We start from the raw sequence: 15,329 nt of genomic DNA, 5'->3' as shown, positions 1-15,329 counted from the left end.
ATCTAAGGCTAATCTGCAATTTCCATTCAGGTTGCAGCATCGGCAACAGTTCAGGATGTAACTGAGGTTAATCAGACTGCAAAGCTGGTATATGAGGATGGTAAGTGTTGTAAACTAGGTGTAGCTCAGCTCCTGAATTAATGTGACAGCTGGTATTTCATGCCTGTTCATCATGCTCCTGTGCTTATCTGTTAGCATACAGTCTGCAAGTAGAGAGTTTTTGTTGGAAATCTGTAATAGGCAAGTCGGTGGTTAATGATGCGGTCTTCTTATAGTTGGTCCTTCCGTCTGTCCTTCCTCCCATCCCCTCCTTTTATTTCCTTTCATTCCCTTCCATGTCTGCATTGCAAATCAAGGAATCAGGTGATCGAAGTTCAGTACTCTGCTTAAGTTAACTGTCAACCTCAAATTTCTAGTGTTAGCTAAGGCAGATAGAGTCAAGGTACTTGAGTCAGCACAACGTCGAGGTAGCGGATGTAGGTATGTGTGTACGTATGCTTCCAATTTGGTGTTTTTTTCTACTGCAACTTCATACTGTGTAATCATAATGGAAGTGTCTTGTTCCTAATTCATGTTGATCAACCTAATCTTCAGGCAGAAATAGTTTTGGAATTGAAATAGCACAGTTGAGAGACTTAGCAGCACGTGGGGTTGGGCTTTGTTTGCACAATGACATTTCAAGTCTGTTCTCGAGGCTGAGGGCTTGTTTTCTCTTTGCAGAATCCTCAGAGGAGGAAGGCTCAGATGATATGATGGCAGATAAAGACTCTGATGTAAGTGGAGTTGGATCAGATCTTCTCCCATTTGCTTGTGGCAGAAATTGTGTGACTGTCAAAGGTTCAAACACTCCTGTTTTATTTTTTCCCCAGGAAAACTGGGATGAAGATGAAGAAAAAGAGGAGCAATCTGATGAACAGGATATGACTGATGAACAGGATGTGACTGTTGAAAAGGAAGTCAATGGTGATTCTGATTTGGAACCAGAAAATGAAAGTGAAGAAGAATAACAGCACGAAAGAACAATATTAACAGTTGAAACAAGTGGGCCACCAAACTCTCTAATTCTGGATCATCTTGCTGAAAGATGCCGTATTTGCATATAGGGAGTGCAGACTCATGCACGGCCTGTGTGCAGAGGCACATGTGGGGCACTGTGCATTTCTGAATCCAGAATGTTTAACCATGCCAGCCTTCTCTCACCCTATTTCCCTGCGCTTACTTATAGAAACATTTCTTCCACCTCATGGTCAGATTATGCCTGTCATGTGGACATGCATTTGTATCTCAAGTGAAATAAATCTGCCACCACTGTTTGTGTGGTAAACTTGGTTCAGCTTTACATTGAATTTGTTTCAAATATTCAAGGATCAAAGACAACCGGTCTATTCCTTCTGTCCATGCTTCAGTTAGCAATAGCAAGTGGGCATCCTGCTGCATTTTTAAAAAAACAAAGAAACAGAAAAAAGAAAAAAAAAGATATTTTTGTAATATTTAAATTCTCTACTGAAATTCTTTTCTTTCCCCCCCATCCTCCATTGGTTTAGCCATGCCTTGGCAATACCTAAATGCCAACCTGACTTAAAAATGGCTTTTTCTTTTTTTAACAAATTTGAACTCAAGACTTTTCTATGTACAAATCAATGACTTTCCTTGTGCTTCAAAAGGACATTAGGACTATCACTGGCTCCTAATTTTGTTTTAATGGAGGCTGTACATAAGTTTAATGCTAACCCAGAGGATAGACTGTGTTGAATTGGGTGGCGAGAGGGGAGAAACAGGGAAATGAGAAGGTGAATGCTTGTGAATACATAGTGCACAGCTATACCTTTATTATGGATTTTTAATCTCTCAGTGACAGAACAAAGACAGCTATTTGCTCAGCTAATGGAAGCTGAAGTGGTGCAAACACATTTTTAAGAGCAAAACAAGGTTAAGGTTTGAGCCGTTCACCACTATAATGTACAATAATATATTTGTCTATAAATGGAGCTGTTGCAACTAAATACCACCCTCTTTGTAAAGTGAATAAATACGCATCTCCTTTACCAAATACCTGTCCTGTGGTGTTTGTTGAGAGAGACCATAGGTAGCTACAGGTGGTGGCTAAGGATGAAATGCTGTTTGTAGAAGGCAGATTTCTAGTGGAGGAGGAAGCCAGCCTGAAAGGTAACAGAGTTCTGCAAAGCACCTGTTACTGATTTCTTAGCTCACTACATTTCAGTCCTATCTGTTGGTTTGTCCACTGCGTGGGGAATGCAGTTGGGGTTGCAGTGTTGTCTGGAGGCGTAGGGGATTGTGTTGCTGATGAAGCTGGGAGAGACGTGTTCTGTCTTCGGAGAGCTGGGGGTAGAAGGGCAGCAGCTGGAGGCTTCCGGTCTTTAGAGGGCTTTAGCTGACAGTAAAGTAGTGTCTTAATAATTTGTAAAGCTGGGCTTTTATTTCATTTCTGAGATGCTGTGTGTTTTGGTTTCGGCTGCCGCCGGCAACAAAAGCGCCACGCGGCCGCCCCTCCCCCCGCCGGCGTGCGGAGGAGAATGAAAAGAAAGAGGCAGAAACCGGTGGGTCGGGATAAGGGCAGTTTAACAGAACAGCAAACAGAGGGAAAACAGGAACAACAACGATACAAATAAGGAGAAAACACAACAACGAACCGTACGACCCAGACAGCCGCTCTCCTGAAACAGGACTGGCGCTGCGCCCCCCCAAGCCGCGAGTGTGTTCCCGCTGCGCCGCTCCCCCCCCCCCAGAACCCAGCGTGATGTCACATGGTATGGAATACCGGGCTCTGTTTGGCCAGGTGGGGTCAGCCCCCACCGCCCGGCTGTGCCCCTTCCTGGAGTCCGGTGAAAATTAACCCTGTCCTGGCCAAACCCAGGACATTATCCACCCCTTATTCCATACCATCTACGTCATGCCCAAGTCCCCCATTGTCCAGTTGATCACCACCACTTCTCCTGTCTCCCGATATCATTCCCTTAGTCTATGGATCATCACTCTAAAGTGTCCGTTGCGTTCATTTAATCCATGACTTCAGGCTCCATCTGTCGTTACGGTCTTCCGTGGCAGGGGAGGTGATGTGTGGTGATGGGCGGTCACTTGCTGCATCCGGAGCTCACGGCTGATGTATCTGGTGCGGCCCGTGCCCACAGTCTGCAGGAGATGTTGATCTTGATGAAGTTGCTGGATGCCAGTTGTTGAAAACCAGGTCCAGTTCCATCATCGCTGTGCTCTGCTAGGTTTTCATCGAAAAAGTCCATCCTTCTTTAATCTGGAGAATTCTTACTATGCTACTACTGGTACAAAATATAACAATTATAACAGTGATAACAGACAGTGACAGGGTTATTTAACAACTAACTTTATACAATTTATTTATGGACTATTCTCGCCCAAAATTAAATCCCCATGAGGTACACATCGGACTTCCCCATCCTTCCGCATTACCCACCAGGTACACCTAGGTCCTTGAGCAAAAGCAATCCCGCGGACGGGCTTGCCTTTGCCCGAGGCAGGACTAACCCAAACCGTCTTCCCTAACATGTTCCGCATGTGCACTACAGGAACTTTATCCCCTTCCACGGGGCGCTGAGGTTTTGACTGGGCAGGACCAGCCCGGTTGGTGGACCCTCTGGTGTTAACCAACCAGGTGGCCTTTGCTAAATGGGTATCCCAATTTTTGAAAGTCCCACCCCCCATTGCCCTCAAAGTGGTTTTTAGCAGCCCATTGTAACGTTCGATCTTTCCAGAGGCTGGTGCATGGTGGGGGATGTGATACACCCACTCAATACCGTGTTCTTTGGCCCAGGTGTCTATGAGGCTGTTGCGAAAGTGAGTCCCGTTGTCCGACTCGATTCTTTCGGGAGTGCCATGTCGCCACAGGACTTGTTTTTCCAGGCCCAGGATGGTATTCCGGGCGGTGGCATGGGGCACAGGGTAGGTTTCCAGCCATCCGGTGGTGGCCTCCACCATTGTGAGTACATAGCGCTTGCCTTGGCGGGTTTGTGGCAGTGTGATGTAGTCAATCTGCCAAGCCTTCCCATATTTATATTTTAGCCATTGTCCTCCATACCACTGAGGCTTTACCCGCTTGGCTTGCTTGATTGCAGCGCATGTCTCACATTCATGGATAACCTGTGCAATAGTGTCCATGGTCAAGTCCACCCCTCGGTCACGAGCCCACCTATATGTCGTGTCTCTTCCTTGGTGGCCCGAGGTGTCATGGACCCACCGAGCTATAAACAGTTCACCCTTATGTTGCCAGTCCAGATCCACCTGAGCCACTTCAGTCTTAGCAGCCTGATCTACCTGGTGGTTGTTTTGATGTTCTTCAGTGGCCCGACTCTTAGGGACGTGGGCGTCCACATGACGGACTTTTACAACCAACTGCTCCAGCCGGGCAGCAGTATCTTGCCACAATGGGGCAGCCCAGATAGGTTTGCCTCTGCGCTGCCAGTTGTTCTTCTTCCATTGCTGCAGCCACCCCCACAAGGCATTGGCCACCATCCAAGAGTCGGTGTAAAGATAGAGCACTGGCAACTTCTCTCGACTGGCAATGTCTAAAGCCAGCTGGATGGCTTTCACCTCTGCAAACTGGCTGGACTCACCTTCTCCCTCGGCAGTTTCTGCGACTTGTCGTGTAGGGCTCCATACAGCAGCTTTCCACCTCCGCTGCTTCCCCACAATGCGACAGGACCCATCCGCGAACGGGGCATACTGTTTCTTATCTTCTGGCAGCTGGTTATACAGTGGGGCCTCTTCAGCACGTGTCACCTCCTCCTCTGGCGATGCTCCAAAATCTTTGCCTTCTGGCCAGTCCATGATTACCTCCAGAATTCCTGGGCGACTGGGGTTTCCCATTTGGGCACGCTGGGTGATCAGAGCGACCCACTTACTCCGCGTAGCATCGGTGGCATGATGCGTAGAGGGGACTCTTTCCTTGAACATCCAGCCCAGAACCGGCAATCGTGGTGCTAGGAGGAGCTGTGCTTCAGTGCCGACCACTTCTGAAGCAGCTCGAACGCCTTCATATGCTGCCAGAATCTCTTTTTCAGTGGGAGTATAGCGGGCCTCGGATCCTTTGTATCCCCGGCTCCAGAACCCCAGGGGTCGACCTCGAGTCTCCCCTGGTGCTTTCTGCCAGAGACTCCAGGTTGGGCCATTCTCCCCGGCTGCGGTGTAGAGCACGTTTTTAACATCTTGCCCTGACCGGACTGGACCAAGGGCTACGGCATGAACTATCTCCCATTTAATCTGTTCAAATGCCTGTCGTTGCTCAGGGCCCCATTCAAAATCATTCTTCTTCCGGGTCACGTGGTACAGAGGACTCACAATCTGGCTGTAATTTGGGATGTGCATCCTCTAAAAACCCACAACACCCAGGAAGGTCTGTGCTTCCCTTTTGCTGGTTGGTGGAGACATAGCTGCTATTTTGTTGATGACATCCATTGGGATTTGACAGCGCCCATCCTGCCATTTTATTCCCAAAAACTGGATCTCTTGAGCAGGCCCCTTGACTTTACTTCGCTTAATGGCGAAACCGGCTTTCAGAAGGATCTGAACTATTTCCTCCCCTTTCTCAAAAACCTCCTCCGCTGTGTCGCCCCATATAATGATGTCATCGATGTACTGCAGATGTTCTGGGGCTTCACCCTTTTCCAGTGCAGTCTGGATTAGTCCATGGCAAATGGTGGGACTGTGTTTCCACCCCTGGGGCAGTCGATTCCAGGTGTACTGGATGCCCCTCCAGGTGAAAGCAAACTGTGGCCTGCACTCTGCTGCCAAAGGGATGGAGAAGAATGCATTAGCGATGTCAATTGTAGCGTACCACTTGGCTGCCTTTGACTCCAGCTGATATTGAAGTTCTAACATGTCTGGCACGGCAGCACTCAGCGGTGGTGTGACTTCATTCAGGCCACGGTAGTCTATTGTCAGTCTCCACTCTCCAGTAGATTTTCTTACTGGCCATATGGGACTATTAAAGGGTGAGCGAGTTTTGCTGATCACTCCTTGACTCTCCAGCTGGCGGATCAGCTGATGAATGCGGAGAAGGGAGTCTCGGTTGGTACGATACTGTCGCCGGTACACCGTTGTGGTCGCGATTGGCACCTGTTGTTCTTCAACCCTCAGCAACCCCACAACAGAAGGATCCTCCGAGAGACCAGGCAAAATGGACAGCTGTTTAATTTCTTCCGTCTCCACAGCAGCTATGCCAAAAGCCCACCGATACCCCTTTGGGTCCTTGAAATAGCCTCTCCTAAGATAGTCTATCCCAAGGATGCACGGAGCCTCGGGGCCAGTTACAATGGGGTGCTTCTGCCAGTCCTGCCCAGTGAGGCTCACTTCAGCCTCCAGTACACTCAGCTCTTGGGACCCCCCTGTCACTCCCGAAATGCAAATGGACTCTGACCCTTTGAACTCTGATGGCATTAAAGTACACTGTGCACCAGTGTCCACTAGAGCTTTATACTCTTGTGGATCTGACATGCCAGGCCACCGAATCCACACCGTCCAATAGACACGGTTGTCCCTTTCCTCCACCTGGCTGGAGGCAGGGCCCCTCTAATCCTCATCAGAGAATTTGCTGCTCACCTGCTGTAAAAATGACTTGGAGGTCCCCTCCAGAGGATCGGAATCAAGGTCAAACTGTCTACCTGGTCTGGAGAGCTGGCTGCTGGAAACTGGAGCGGCACTTTTCCTAGCAGAATCCCCTTTGGTGATTGTTTTACCTCGCAACTCACAGACTCGTGCCTCTAGACTTGAGGTGGGTTTTCCATCCCACTTCCTCATGTCCTCTCCGTGGTCACGCAGGTAGAACCACAGGGTGCCCCGGGGTGTATAGCCTCTGTATTCCCTCTCCTGAGCAGAGAAACGCCTGCCCCTAATAGCTGAGACACTGGCCCGTACAGGTGGGGAGTAGGACATATTCCTGTCTAGTCGCTTGACCAGTTTCTCCACAGCTGAGACAAGGGAGGAAGAGAGACTTTCCTTATATTGCCGGAGTCTGACAGCCACCTCATCCACTGTTGGTGCGTCTTTACCTTTCCAGTTTACAACTGCCAGTGAGTTGGCATATGAGGAGGGTGCGCTCCGCACAAACTTCCTCCACATGGATTGTGAGCACTGGAGTTCATCTGGGTCTGTGGGTACCTGCTCATCGTCTGTGTCACAGTAAACCAGCTCCCGCACAGCTAATTCCCTCAAGTACTGAATACCCCTTTCCATATTGGTCCACTTGCCAGGATAGCATACAAAATCGTCACTGAAGGGGTACCTCTCCCTCACGCCTGACAGAAGTCTCCTCCAGAGGCTGAGGATTTGTTCCTTTTTCCCAATGGCCTTGTCAATGCCCCCATCCCTGGCCAGGGATCCCAGCTGCTTGGCTTCCTTGCCCTCTAATTCCAAGCTGCTGGCCCCATTATCCCAGCACCGCAGCAGCCAGGTGGCAATGTGCTCGCCTGCGTGGCGGCTGAAATCTTTCCGCATGTCTCGCAGCTCGCCCAGGGACGGGGACCGGGTGATGATCTCTGTCTCTATCTCCCACGATGACCCTGGCTCATCGTCATCCCTCCCACAGCCATCTGCTCTCTTTGCGTCTTTCTTTAGTTTTACGGGGGCGACTGCTACTGGCACAGGTTGGTCATTGGGCTCAGCCGCGCTGCCTGCAGCTGGAGCTGGGGCTGGAGCAGCTGCTGTGCCTGCCAGGGAAACCGAGGCAGACCCTGCAGCTGTGGCTGCAGCAGCCGTGGTGCCGATCGGGGGGGCTGTGACTGCCTGCTGGGCTGGAGGGGCTGCAGGGCCGGCTGGGGGGGCAGCGCCAGCCACAGTGCCTGCTGCTTCGTTTCCCCCTCTTTCCCCTTTAGGGCACTGAACAGTGTTGAACAGGGCTCGGTAGGCGTGGGCCAGACCCCAGCACGTTGCAGTGATTTGTGTCTCTCTGGAGTTCCCCGGGTGGCAGCACACTTTTTGCAGATATTTTACTAGACTGTCTGGATTCTGTATTTGTTCAGGGGTGAGTTTAAAAAACACCGGTGGTGCCCACTGCCCTAGGTACTTGCCCATGCTGTCCCACACACCCAGCCACTCACAGCTATCCGGCCCCGGGGCAGGTCTCTGCACGATGTTCTTAACGACTTGTTTAACCCTAAACAAAAGCTGAAACCCATTCAGGAGGCAGAACAAAAGGAGAGTGCTGGCCTGAGCATCCCACGGGTACTCGAAATTCTCAAAAGCCGTTAGGACCAGCCTGAAGGAGGGGGGGGGGGGGGGGGCGAAAGAGTGGGGGAAGGTATCCCCTTCGGTTTTCCCCACAGATTGGGTTTGATTACTAACAAATTCTAAGACATAGGATCCGGGGTACGGAAATGACCGCAGTGCCGCATGCAAATACAAGCCTAATTTCATGCACAGTGATGTTATCATATCATAAGTCGATCTCATACAGTACAGCAAAATCATCATCCTGATCTTTTTTCCCGAGGTAACAAACAGCACGGCCGCAAACACATACAGCAAGTAAGGATTTACGTAGCAGAGATATTTGATCAAAGTCAGAAACATTTTTACCGGCGACTTTAACTAACACAGTAAATGCGTATAACAAAATTTAAGCAAATCTAAGAAAACAGTTTTAACACCCGCTGCTCAGCCCTGCCGTTATCCCTGCCCCACGCTTGGGCGCCAATTTAATGTTTTGGTTTCGGCTGCCGCCGGCAACAAAAGCGCCACGCGGCCACCCCTCCCCCCGCCGGCGTGCGGAGGAGAATGGAAAGAAAGAGGCAGAAACCGGTGGGTCGGGATAAGGGCAGTTTAACAGAACAGCAAACAGAGGGAAACAGGAACAACAATGATACAAATAAGGAGAAAACACAACAACGAACCGTACGACCCAGACAGCCACTCTCCTGAAACAGGACCGGTGCTGCGCCCCCCCAAGCCGCGAGTGTGTTCCCGCCGCACCGCCCCCCCCCACCGGAACCCAGCGTGACGTCACATGGTATGGAATACCGGGCTCTGTTTGGCCAGGTGGGCTCAGCCCCCACCGCCCAGCTGTGCCCCTTCCTGGAGTCCGGTGAAAATTAACCCTGTCCTGGCCAAACCCAGGACATTATGAAAGTGAATGCCTACACTTGTGCGCAGTCTGTGTTCACACAAGCCACCAAATTAGGCTGAACTGAGGTGTAAGTTTTTAACCAGTACTGATGTTACTATATGCAGGCAGGCTTCAAACCAGGCAAAAAGATGGATGTGAATGAAAGGTCTGTTGCATCTCAGGTGAGTGCAGGTCTGCTGACCTTTTGGGGTGTGGAGTAACACGAGGAGCATCTGTGTTTTTGTTGTGCAACGTCCTGCACATGTCTGTGTCCCAGTCTTTCCAGAAGTCAACTCAGGAACCCTTGGTTAGGGTCAAAGAGCGGGCTGAGTATCTTGTGGGCGCTTGTTTGGGCGTGGGGAGTGGTGGCATTGGAAACTTGCCATTGTACTCAAAAGGTAGGCATTACCTGTGTCCGTTCTTTCAGTGCACCAGAAACCTGTTGCAGGAGCAGAGCTGTGGGAGAGCCTGGCAGCAGGAACAGGAGGAGGACTGTGAGAATGTTTTGTTCCTTCTTCAGTCTTGCTGACACTGAGATTCTGCAAATCTGTTTCAATAGCAGACAACAAGCTGGTAGCAGGGGTATGAGTTCTGGACTCCTACTCTGGTGTTAGGACAGCTGGGTCGCATTGTCCTCCGAGCCCTCTGCCTGCATCATCTTCAAGCAGCTGTTTGTGAAACCATTTGGGTATGGCAGCTGCAAGCAATTGGGTTGATAGTGCCAAGATTTCCCTCACCCTAGAGCTGATAACTGACAGTTCTGTGCACTTTCTAATCCTTACACTTATTTATCTGCAAAGCTAAGGTCTCAGCCAGCTGATGACTAAGCTGTTTGTGTCTTCGTCCTTCAAAGATGCAGCATCGTCTGGAGAAAAGGGCTGGAAGTGGAGTAGGTCCTCCCTTGCAGCCCTCATCCTGGTCGTTTTGGAGCAAAGAAGAGAGCAAGGAGGACAGAGCAGCTGCTCATTCGGAGCAGTGCAGGTTGGATGAGGGTGTGTGTAGAGGCCAAGGTGTGTCCAGAGCAAGCCTCCGCAGTTAAGCAGCCAACAGTTCAATGGGGTGGGAACTCTTGAGGCATACTTCTGTTTTTATTTGCCTGGCCAGTATTGTGTCCCATTTATAGGTGTGTATGTAATGTTTGTCCAGGCACCACTGCACAGCGTCAGGGATTTTCGTTTGCTGTTTTTCACGTGGTGGTGGCCCTCTTCCCAGGTTATAGAGGTAAATACGCTTTGGATGTGATCAGGAGCAATACCACCGATGGCCAGGAGGCGTCACGCCAGCTCCACCAAAATTCCTTGCGTCACGGGGCAGCGGGAGCAGCCTGCTCTTTGTGCCTTTGGCACGGCATAAAAGTTCCTGCTGTAAGGCGATGCAGCTCCCATTGTCGCCTCTTGTTACGGTCCTGCTTCCAAAGGTTCTTGGTACTGCACCATTACGTGGTGCAAGGGGTGCTTGTTACTTCTCTCGTGAAACATTTCAGCGACTCAGCTGATTCTCAGAAGTTTGGTAGGGGAAGAAGAGCTGCCTGTGCGGGATGTGCACCTGCATCTGTTAAAGGTTCTGCTGTGTAAGGACTTGGAGTGTGGATGTTTTGCTCTTGGTCTCCTTGCTTGCTATGGGAAGAGATTTGATTGGTTTTCAAAAAACAGCAAACTTATTTTTTGGTTCTTCCTTTAAATTACTTTTGCTAATGGCTCTTCTGTCCTAAAACAACTATATCAATGACATTGGTTAAGAAGAAGCATACAAAAGTAAAACATACTGTTGGAGATAAGGTAGAGGAGGAGGAGGGCGCGGAAAGGGAGAAAAGAAGCAAAGATTTAGGATGCAGAACCAGTCCTTAGAAAATTCCTTATTACTGGGAACATCAGCATGTAGACATTCGAAAACTGCACGCGAAAAATAAGGCGATAGCATATAGCTTGATAGCCAAGTTGTAGTTTAGGCTGTTCTGTGATGAAACCAGGGCTTGGTGCTGTATTCACCCTTCTTTGCGGGGGAGGGAACTGTTTGGCGATAAGGAAATCTCACTCTGTGCACAGTTTTGCCCTTTGCCTCTTTAACCTGTGCATATGCCAAGACCAAGGCTAAGAAACTCATCTGTGGCCTTTGTGATGTTGGTTCTCTAGAGGATGGGAGGAGGCGGCTGGAGAGAGATGATTGTGGCAGACACTCTGTTTCCTTGCAGGGGTGTCCAAACTCACAGCTGTGGGACCTTGATGAACCATCCAGGAGACTCGCTGCTTCCCTGGTTTGTAGGAAAGCTGGATATTTTGTGAGTTAATTTATGGTGGGTAGCTTAAAGCTACAGTTTTGCTTTAGAGAGCAGTATGATTGAGCCCAGAAGGAAAAATTATTCCTACACCTCCAGTCTTCTAAAAGCAGGTGAGAGGTACTTTGGCTGTTTGCCAGGTGGCCATACCCTTCCAGTTTGGGAACAGTCTCGCCATCTCCTAGATTGGATATTAGGAAAAAGTTCTTTACTGAAAAAGCGGTCAGGCATTGGAACAGGCTGCCCAGGGAAGTGGTTGAGTCACCATCCCCGGAGGTGTTCAAAAAACGTGTAGATGTGGCACTTTGGGATATGGTTTAGTAGGCATGGTGGTGACAGTTGGACTTGATGATCTTAGAGTTCTTTTCCAACCCATGATTCTATGATTCTTCCCAGCATGTAAGTCCCTAAGCTCTCCAACTGAGTGTGCCGAGCACCTGGCGTCACCCGGAAGGCTGCTGGAGCTTTGGTGTGGAGGTGATCTTGTAAAGCAGGTAGTGCATAATATGAAGTTATGGTGTCTGGGTGCCTCAGCTCTTACATTGTGACAGCTGTGGTGTGTTTCAGTTCATTTAAACATCTGTAAGGGCTTGTTTTGAACTGGAGAGAGAGTTCCATTGCTGTTGGGGTTGCAGAAGTAACATGTGGGAAGCCACAGCACTTGAGCAGAGAAAATAACTTGCCGAAAAGCATTTGGTTGTTGCCAGCATGATTGTTTTTGACTTAACTGTTGCCTAAAACATAGTCTCTTTTTTGGATCTCTTCTGCAAAACTACCTTATTCCCAGCTCTATCAAAATCAACAAGATCATAAAGAAAAGCCAGCTTGGAAGAGAGCCTGGACCTCTGCATGAGGAAAATTTTTTCCAGGTGCCTTCATCTCTGCTTCTGTTTTGGCAGCAGGATACAAAATTGCTCAGCAAGGAGGTATGAGAGATAAATAAGATTTGCGTGAGTGAAAGTTGCGTTATCTAGGAGGGAAAGTGAAGTCATGGTCAGACCTGGAGCCTATCCAAAGCTCTTCCAATCGTAGAGATGAGGTTAACTAGGTTATTTCAAATATCTTGGCTCAGTAATGAGCGTTATAAGTTATTTAGGAATAATAACTTAAGGAATTAATGGTGCATTTTGTCCTTGGGAGGAAAACATTTCCCTTAAGCTCCTTGGGGCCTTGGAAAGAGAGGACGTTGTCTCTAGGTTCCTCCCACGATGATTAATGCACACACAAGCTTCAGACCTCCTTGATCTCTGCATCCATGAGGTGGAGGGCTGTCTGCTTTCATCAACATCAGAACGCACTTGTCTGTTGGATATTTTAGTGAATTCCCAAAGCCCCTGCAGTAAAACAGTCAACAGTATTTCGGTGCCTGATCGCACGTTTCAGAAGGAGCGGGCTTGTGTGTTTGTCATGCTCTCTCGCACATAGTAAACTCTTTCTTTATATTCAACTGTTGGCCAATGGGGAGCAATAAATGATTTATAACCACGGTAACAGTTGCTGTGGGAAACTGGCATCAACAAGAATGTTTTTCATGTCCACATCAGTGAAAGCATTAAAAATCTTCCCGCTCTGAATTGGGTGAGACCATTAGTGACACTTCCCAAAAAGGGGGTGGTAGAGGTAAGATTGAAAAGCTATCACACAGACTGTCTGGTACGAGAACCGATGACCCTTTCAGCTGCCTCGGGCTGAAAGTTCCTGTAATCAGTTCAAAGAAAGGTTTTCTGCCCTCAGCTGAATCTGGGATTTCTGGGAAGGGAGGTTGACAGCGAAGGTTGGTACAACCTGCTTTTGCTGGAGTTCCACTGTGTTGGTTCTGAGATTTCTGTAATGCAAAAAATCTCATGGTGTGAACTCGGGGAACGTAGGAACACAGGTATTTGCAGTCACTGTTTCAGCTGACTGGCTTCCAGCACTTGTAGGTTGGAAGGAACTTGGGTCCTCTCCAAACCTGTGGTTCTCTGAAGCTTTATTGTGTGTTCGGGCTCCGTAAAGCAAGGTGTGTAGCTGAAACAGAGTTTGTAGATGCAAGTAAAGATTTGGAAAGGGGTACATTTACTGCAGGAAACTAATAGGAAGAAGGGAAGGCAGCTCTGGAAAATATGAACTCTGGTGGATACTTCAAACTAAATGACTTCACCTTTAAATAAAGGGAGTTTCAAAGTGACAATTCCTTTTCTACAGTCTCCTCATTTCCAGTGAAATATTTTCATGTTTATAGGAAGGGTTTTTCCCTCTATCTGTAAATAAATTGCTCTCTAGCTAAGGTAGTTCCACAGAAGACTCCCTCTGTGAGGCACTGAAACCTGCGCTTGCTGCTGCTTCATGAAGGAGTCTGATAACAATTTTGGGGCTCGGTTGCTACTTCCTGGGGTTGTTTCCCCCCCCCGTTTCCATAAATTCTAACTTAGATTGCAAATCTTTGCTTATTCTAGATGATTTTTTCTAACATGTATTAGTGCCATGATGACCACTGCTAGAAACTGCAAGCAGAAGAACTGCAACCGTCTGCTTGGCACCCAGCGTGCTCGTGAGTGTGCCGGAGGCTTTGGCTGCACATCCCTGGATCTTCCAAAGCTGCGCGCTGAGGTGAGATGCACAATGTGCTGAGCCTGTAAAAGAAGTGAAAAAAAAGCGTTTGGATTTCTGCACAATTAAAGCCTGAGTGGAACAGCACTAGGTGGCACCCAGGTCCTTCTTGGTTCTTCCAAAGTGTTGCAAGGAGGAAACCACGCTGCACACACTGGTGGGGTGATTAACATCCTCCTCCTGTGTCCCAGGCAAGGCCACCCTTGTCTCCACACCACGGGTCAGAACCACGGTCCTCGCTGCCCTTCATGGGTGATCTCCTCTTAGTCTGACTGTCTTCTAGGAGAAGTGTATATTGTTATGGATGTAAGGTTGCTTTTAGTTCAGAAGTGGTGTCTTGAATACTTTGCTTTTCTGAAGCTTGAAGTTTGAAATGAGATTTCAGTTCAACTTGGAAATTGTACATTTGCAAAAGAAGAAATTAATTTTTAGCAGACTGATGCACAAAAAAGGGAGAGGGTGAAGTGAATGATGAGGGAGGGAAAAACTGAAAAGAAATGGTGAAGTTTTTTGGCTGTTTTTATCGGGTAGGGGCTGAAACATTTTATTTTAGTATTCTAACAGAACTGTGGACTGTCTTTAGAATTGATTGTATTTAAACTGACTTTAATCTGTTCACTTAATCTCCTCTAAATACTCATAAAACAATCCCCAATTATGTCAGTTTTGTTTTTTTGGTGGTTTGTTGTGGTTGGAGGTTTTTTTTGTTTTTAAATTCAAGTGCATTGAATTAATCCATTATAAATTCAGATTACAACCTGAAAATTCTGTTTCCTAACTCGGTCTTGGCAAGGAGAGCTGCTGAGGGGTAGTGCTGTGGGCAGTGGTGCAAGCGAAATCCTGCTCCAGAGCTGCTACCAGATGCGAGATGCTCTTGGTTCTTTGTGTTATTCAGAACTGTTCTGGGAAGTAGTGGTGTTGCTGAGACCAGTCATAGTTCAGCATTTAAAAATGGATGTGTTGATAACAGTACTGTAATCCAAACTATTTCAGGAAGGCGACCAAATGTCAGATTGCTTCTGTTGCTGAGCCAGGCAGTGAAACACCTTCAGAAGGGGGAATATATCTTTTGGGGATTGGAAGAGACAAAACCATTGAGGCAGGTTTCTTTTCTTGTTGTTCAGTCCGCGGCTCCAAACTGTTGATTGCTTTGCAAAATGGTGGGGAAAATGCAGCTGACACAAAACTGCTGTAGTACTGCACCTCCCTCTGTGCTGCCTGGGATCTGTCCACAGGCCTCCGGTCCATCATGCAGGCAAGCCTTGGTGTGTGTCCCTTTAAGTGTGACTTTCAGCCCATTATCTAGTGCTGCATCAGTCTGTCTTCTCTGTGGAGAAGGCTGTTGCAGTATTTTTAAAACGCTGGAGTGACGGAAAA

General features: G+C 48.3%; 1 protein-coding gene across 1 annotated transcript in view; it reads left to right on the top strand.

The window, feature by feature from the left end:
- Positions 1 to 2,050, top strand: part of WDR43 (WD repeat domain 43) — a 28,085-nt gene extending 26,035 nt beyond the window's left edge. The window contains exons 16-18 of the mRNA XM_075413144.1: positions 31 to 100; positions 721 to 773; positions 870 to 2,050. Of these exons, the coding sequence (XP_075269259.1) occupies positions 31 to 100; positions 721 to 773; positions 870 to 1,007 (261 nt within the window). The 3' untranslated portion in view covers positions 1,008 to 2,050. The remainder of the gene's footprint in view (positions 1 to 30; positions 101 to 720; positions 774 to 869) is intronic.
- The last annotated feature ends 13,279 nt before the right edge of the window (positions 2,051 to 15,329 follow it).

Source organism: Opisthocomus hoazin, chromosome 2, assembly GCF_030867145.1.
Source record: "Opisthocomus hoazin isolate bOpiHoa1 chromosome 2, bOpiHoa1.hap1, whole genome shotgun sequence".
In the NCBI taxonomy this organism is placed as follows: domain Eukaryota; kingdom Metazoa; phylum Chordata; class Aves; order Opisthocomiformes; family Opisthocomidae; genus Opisthocomus; species Opisthocomus hoazin.
The sequence above is the reverse complement of the archived record's forward strand: the minus strand, read 5'-3'. Positions and strand labels throughout refer to the sequence as shown.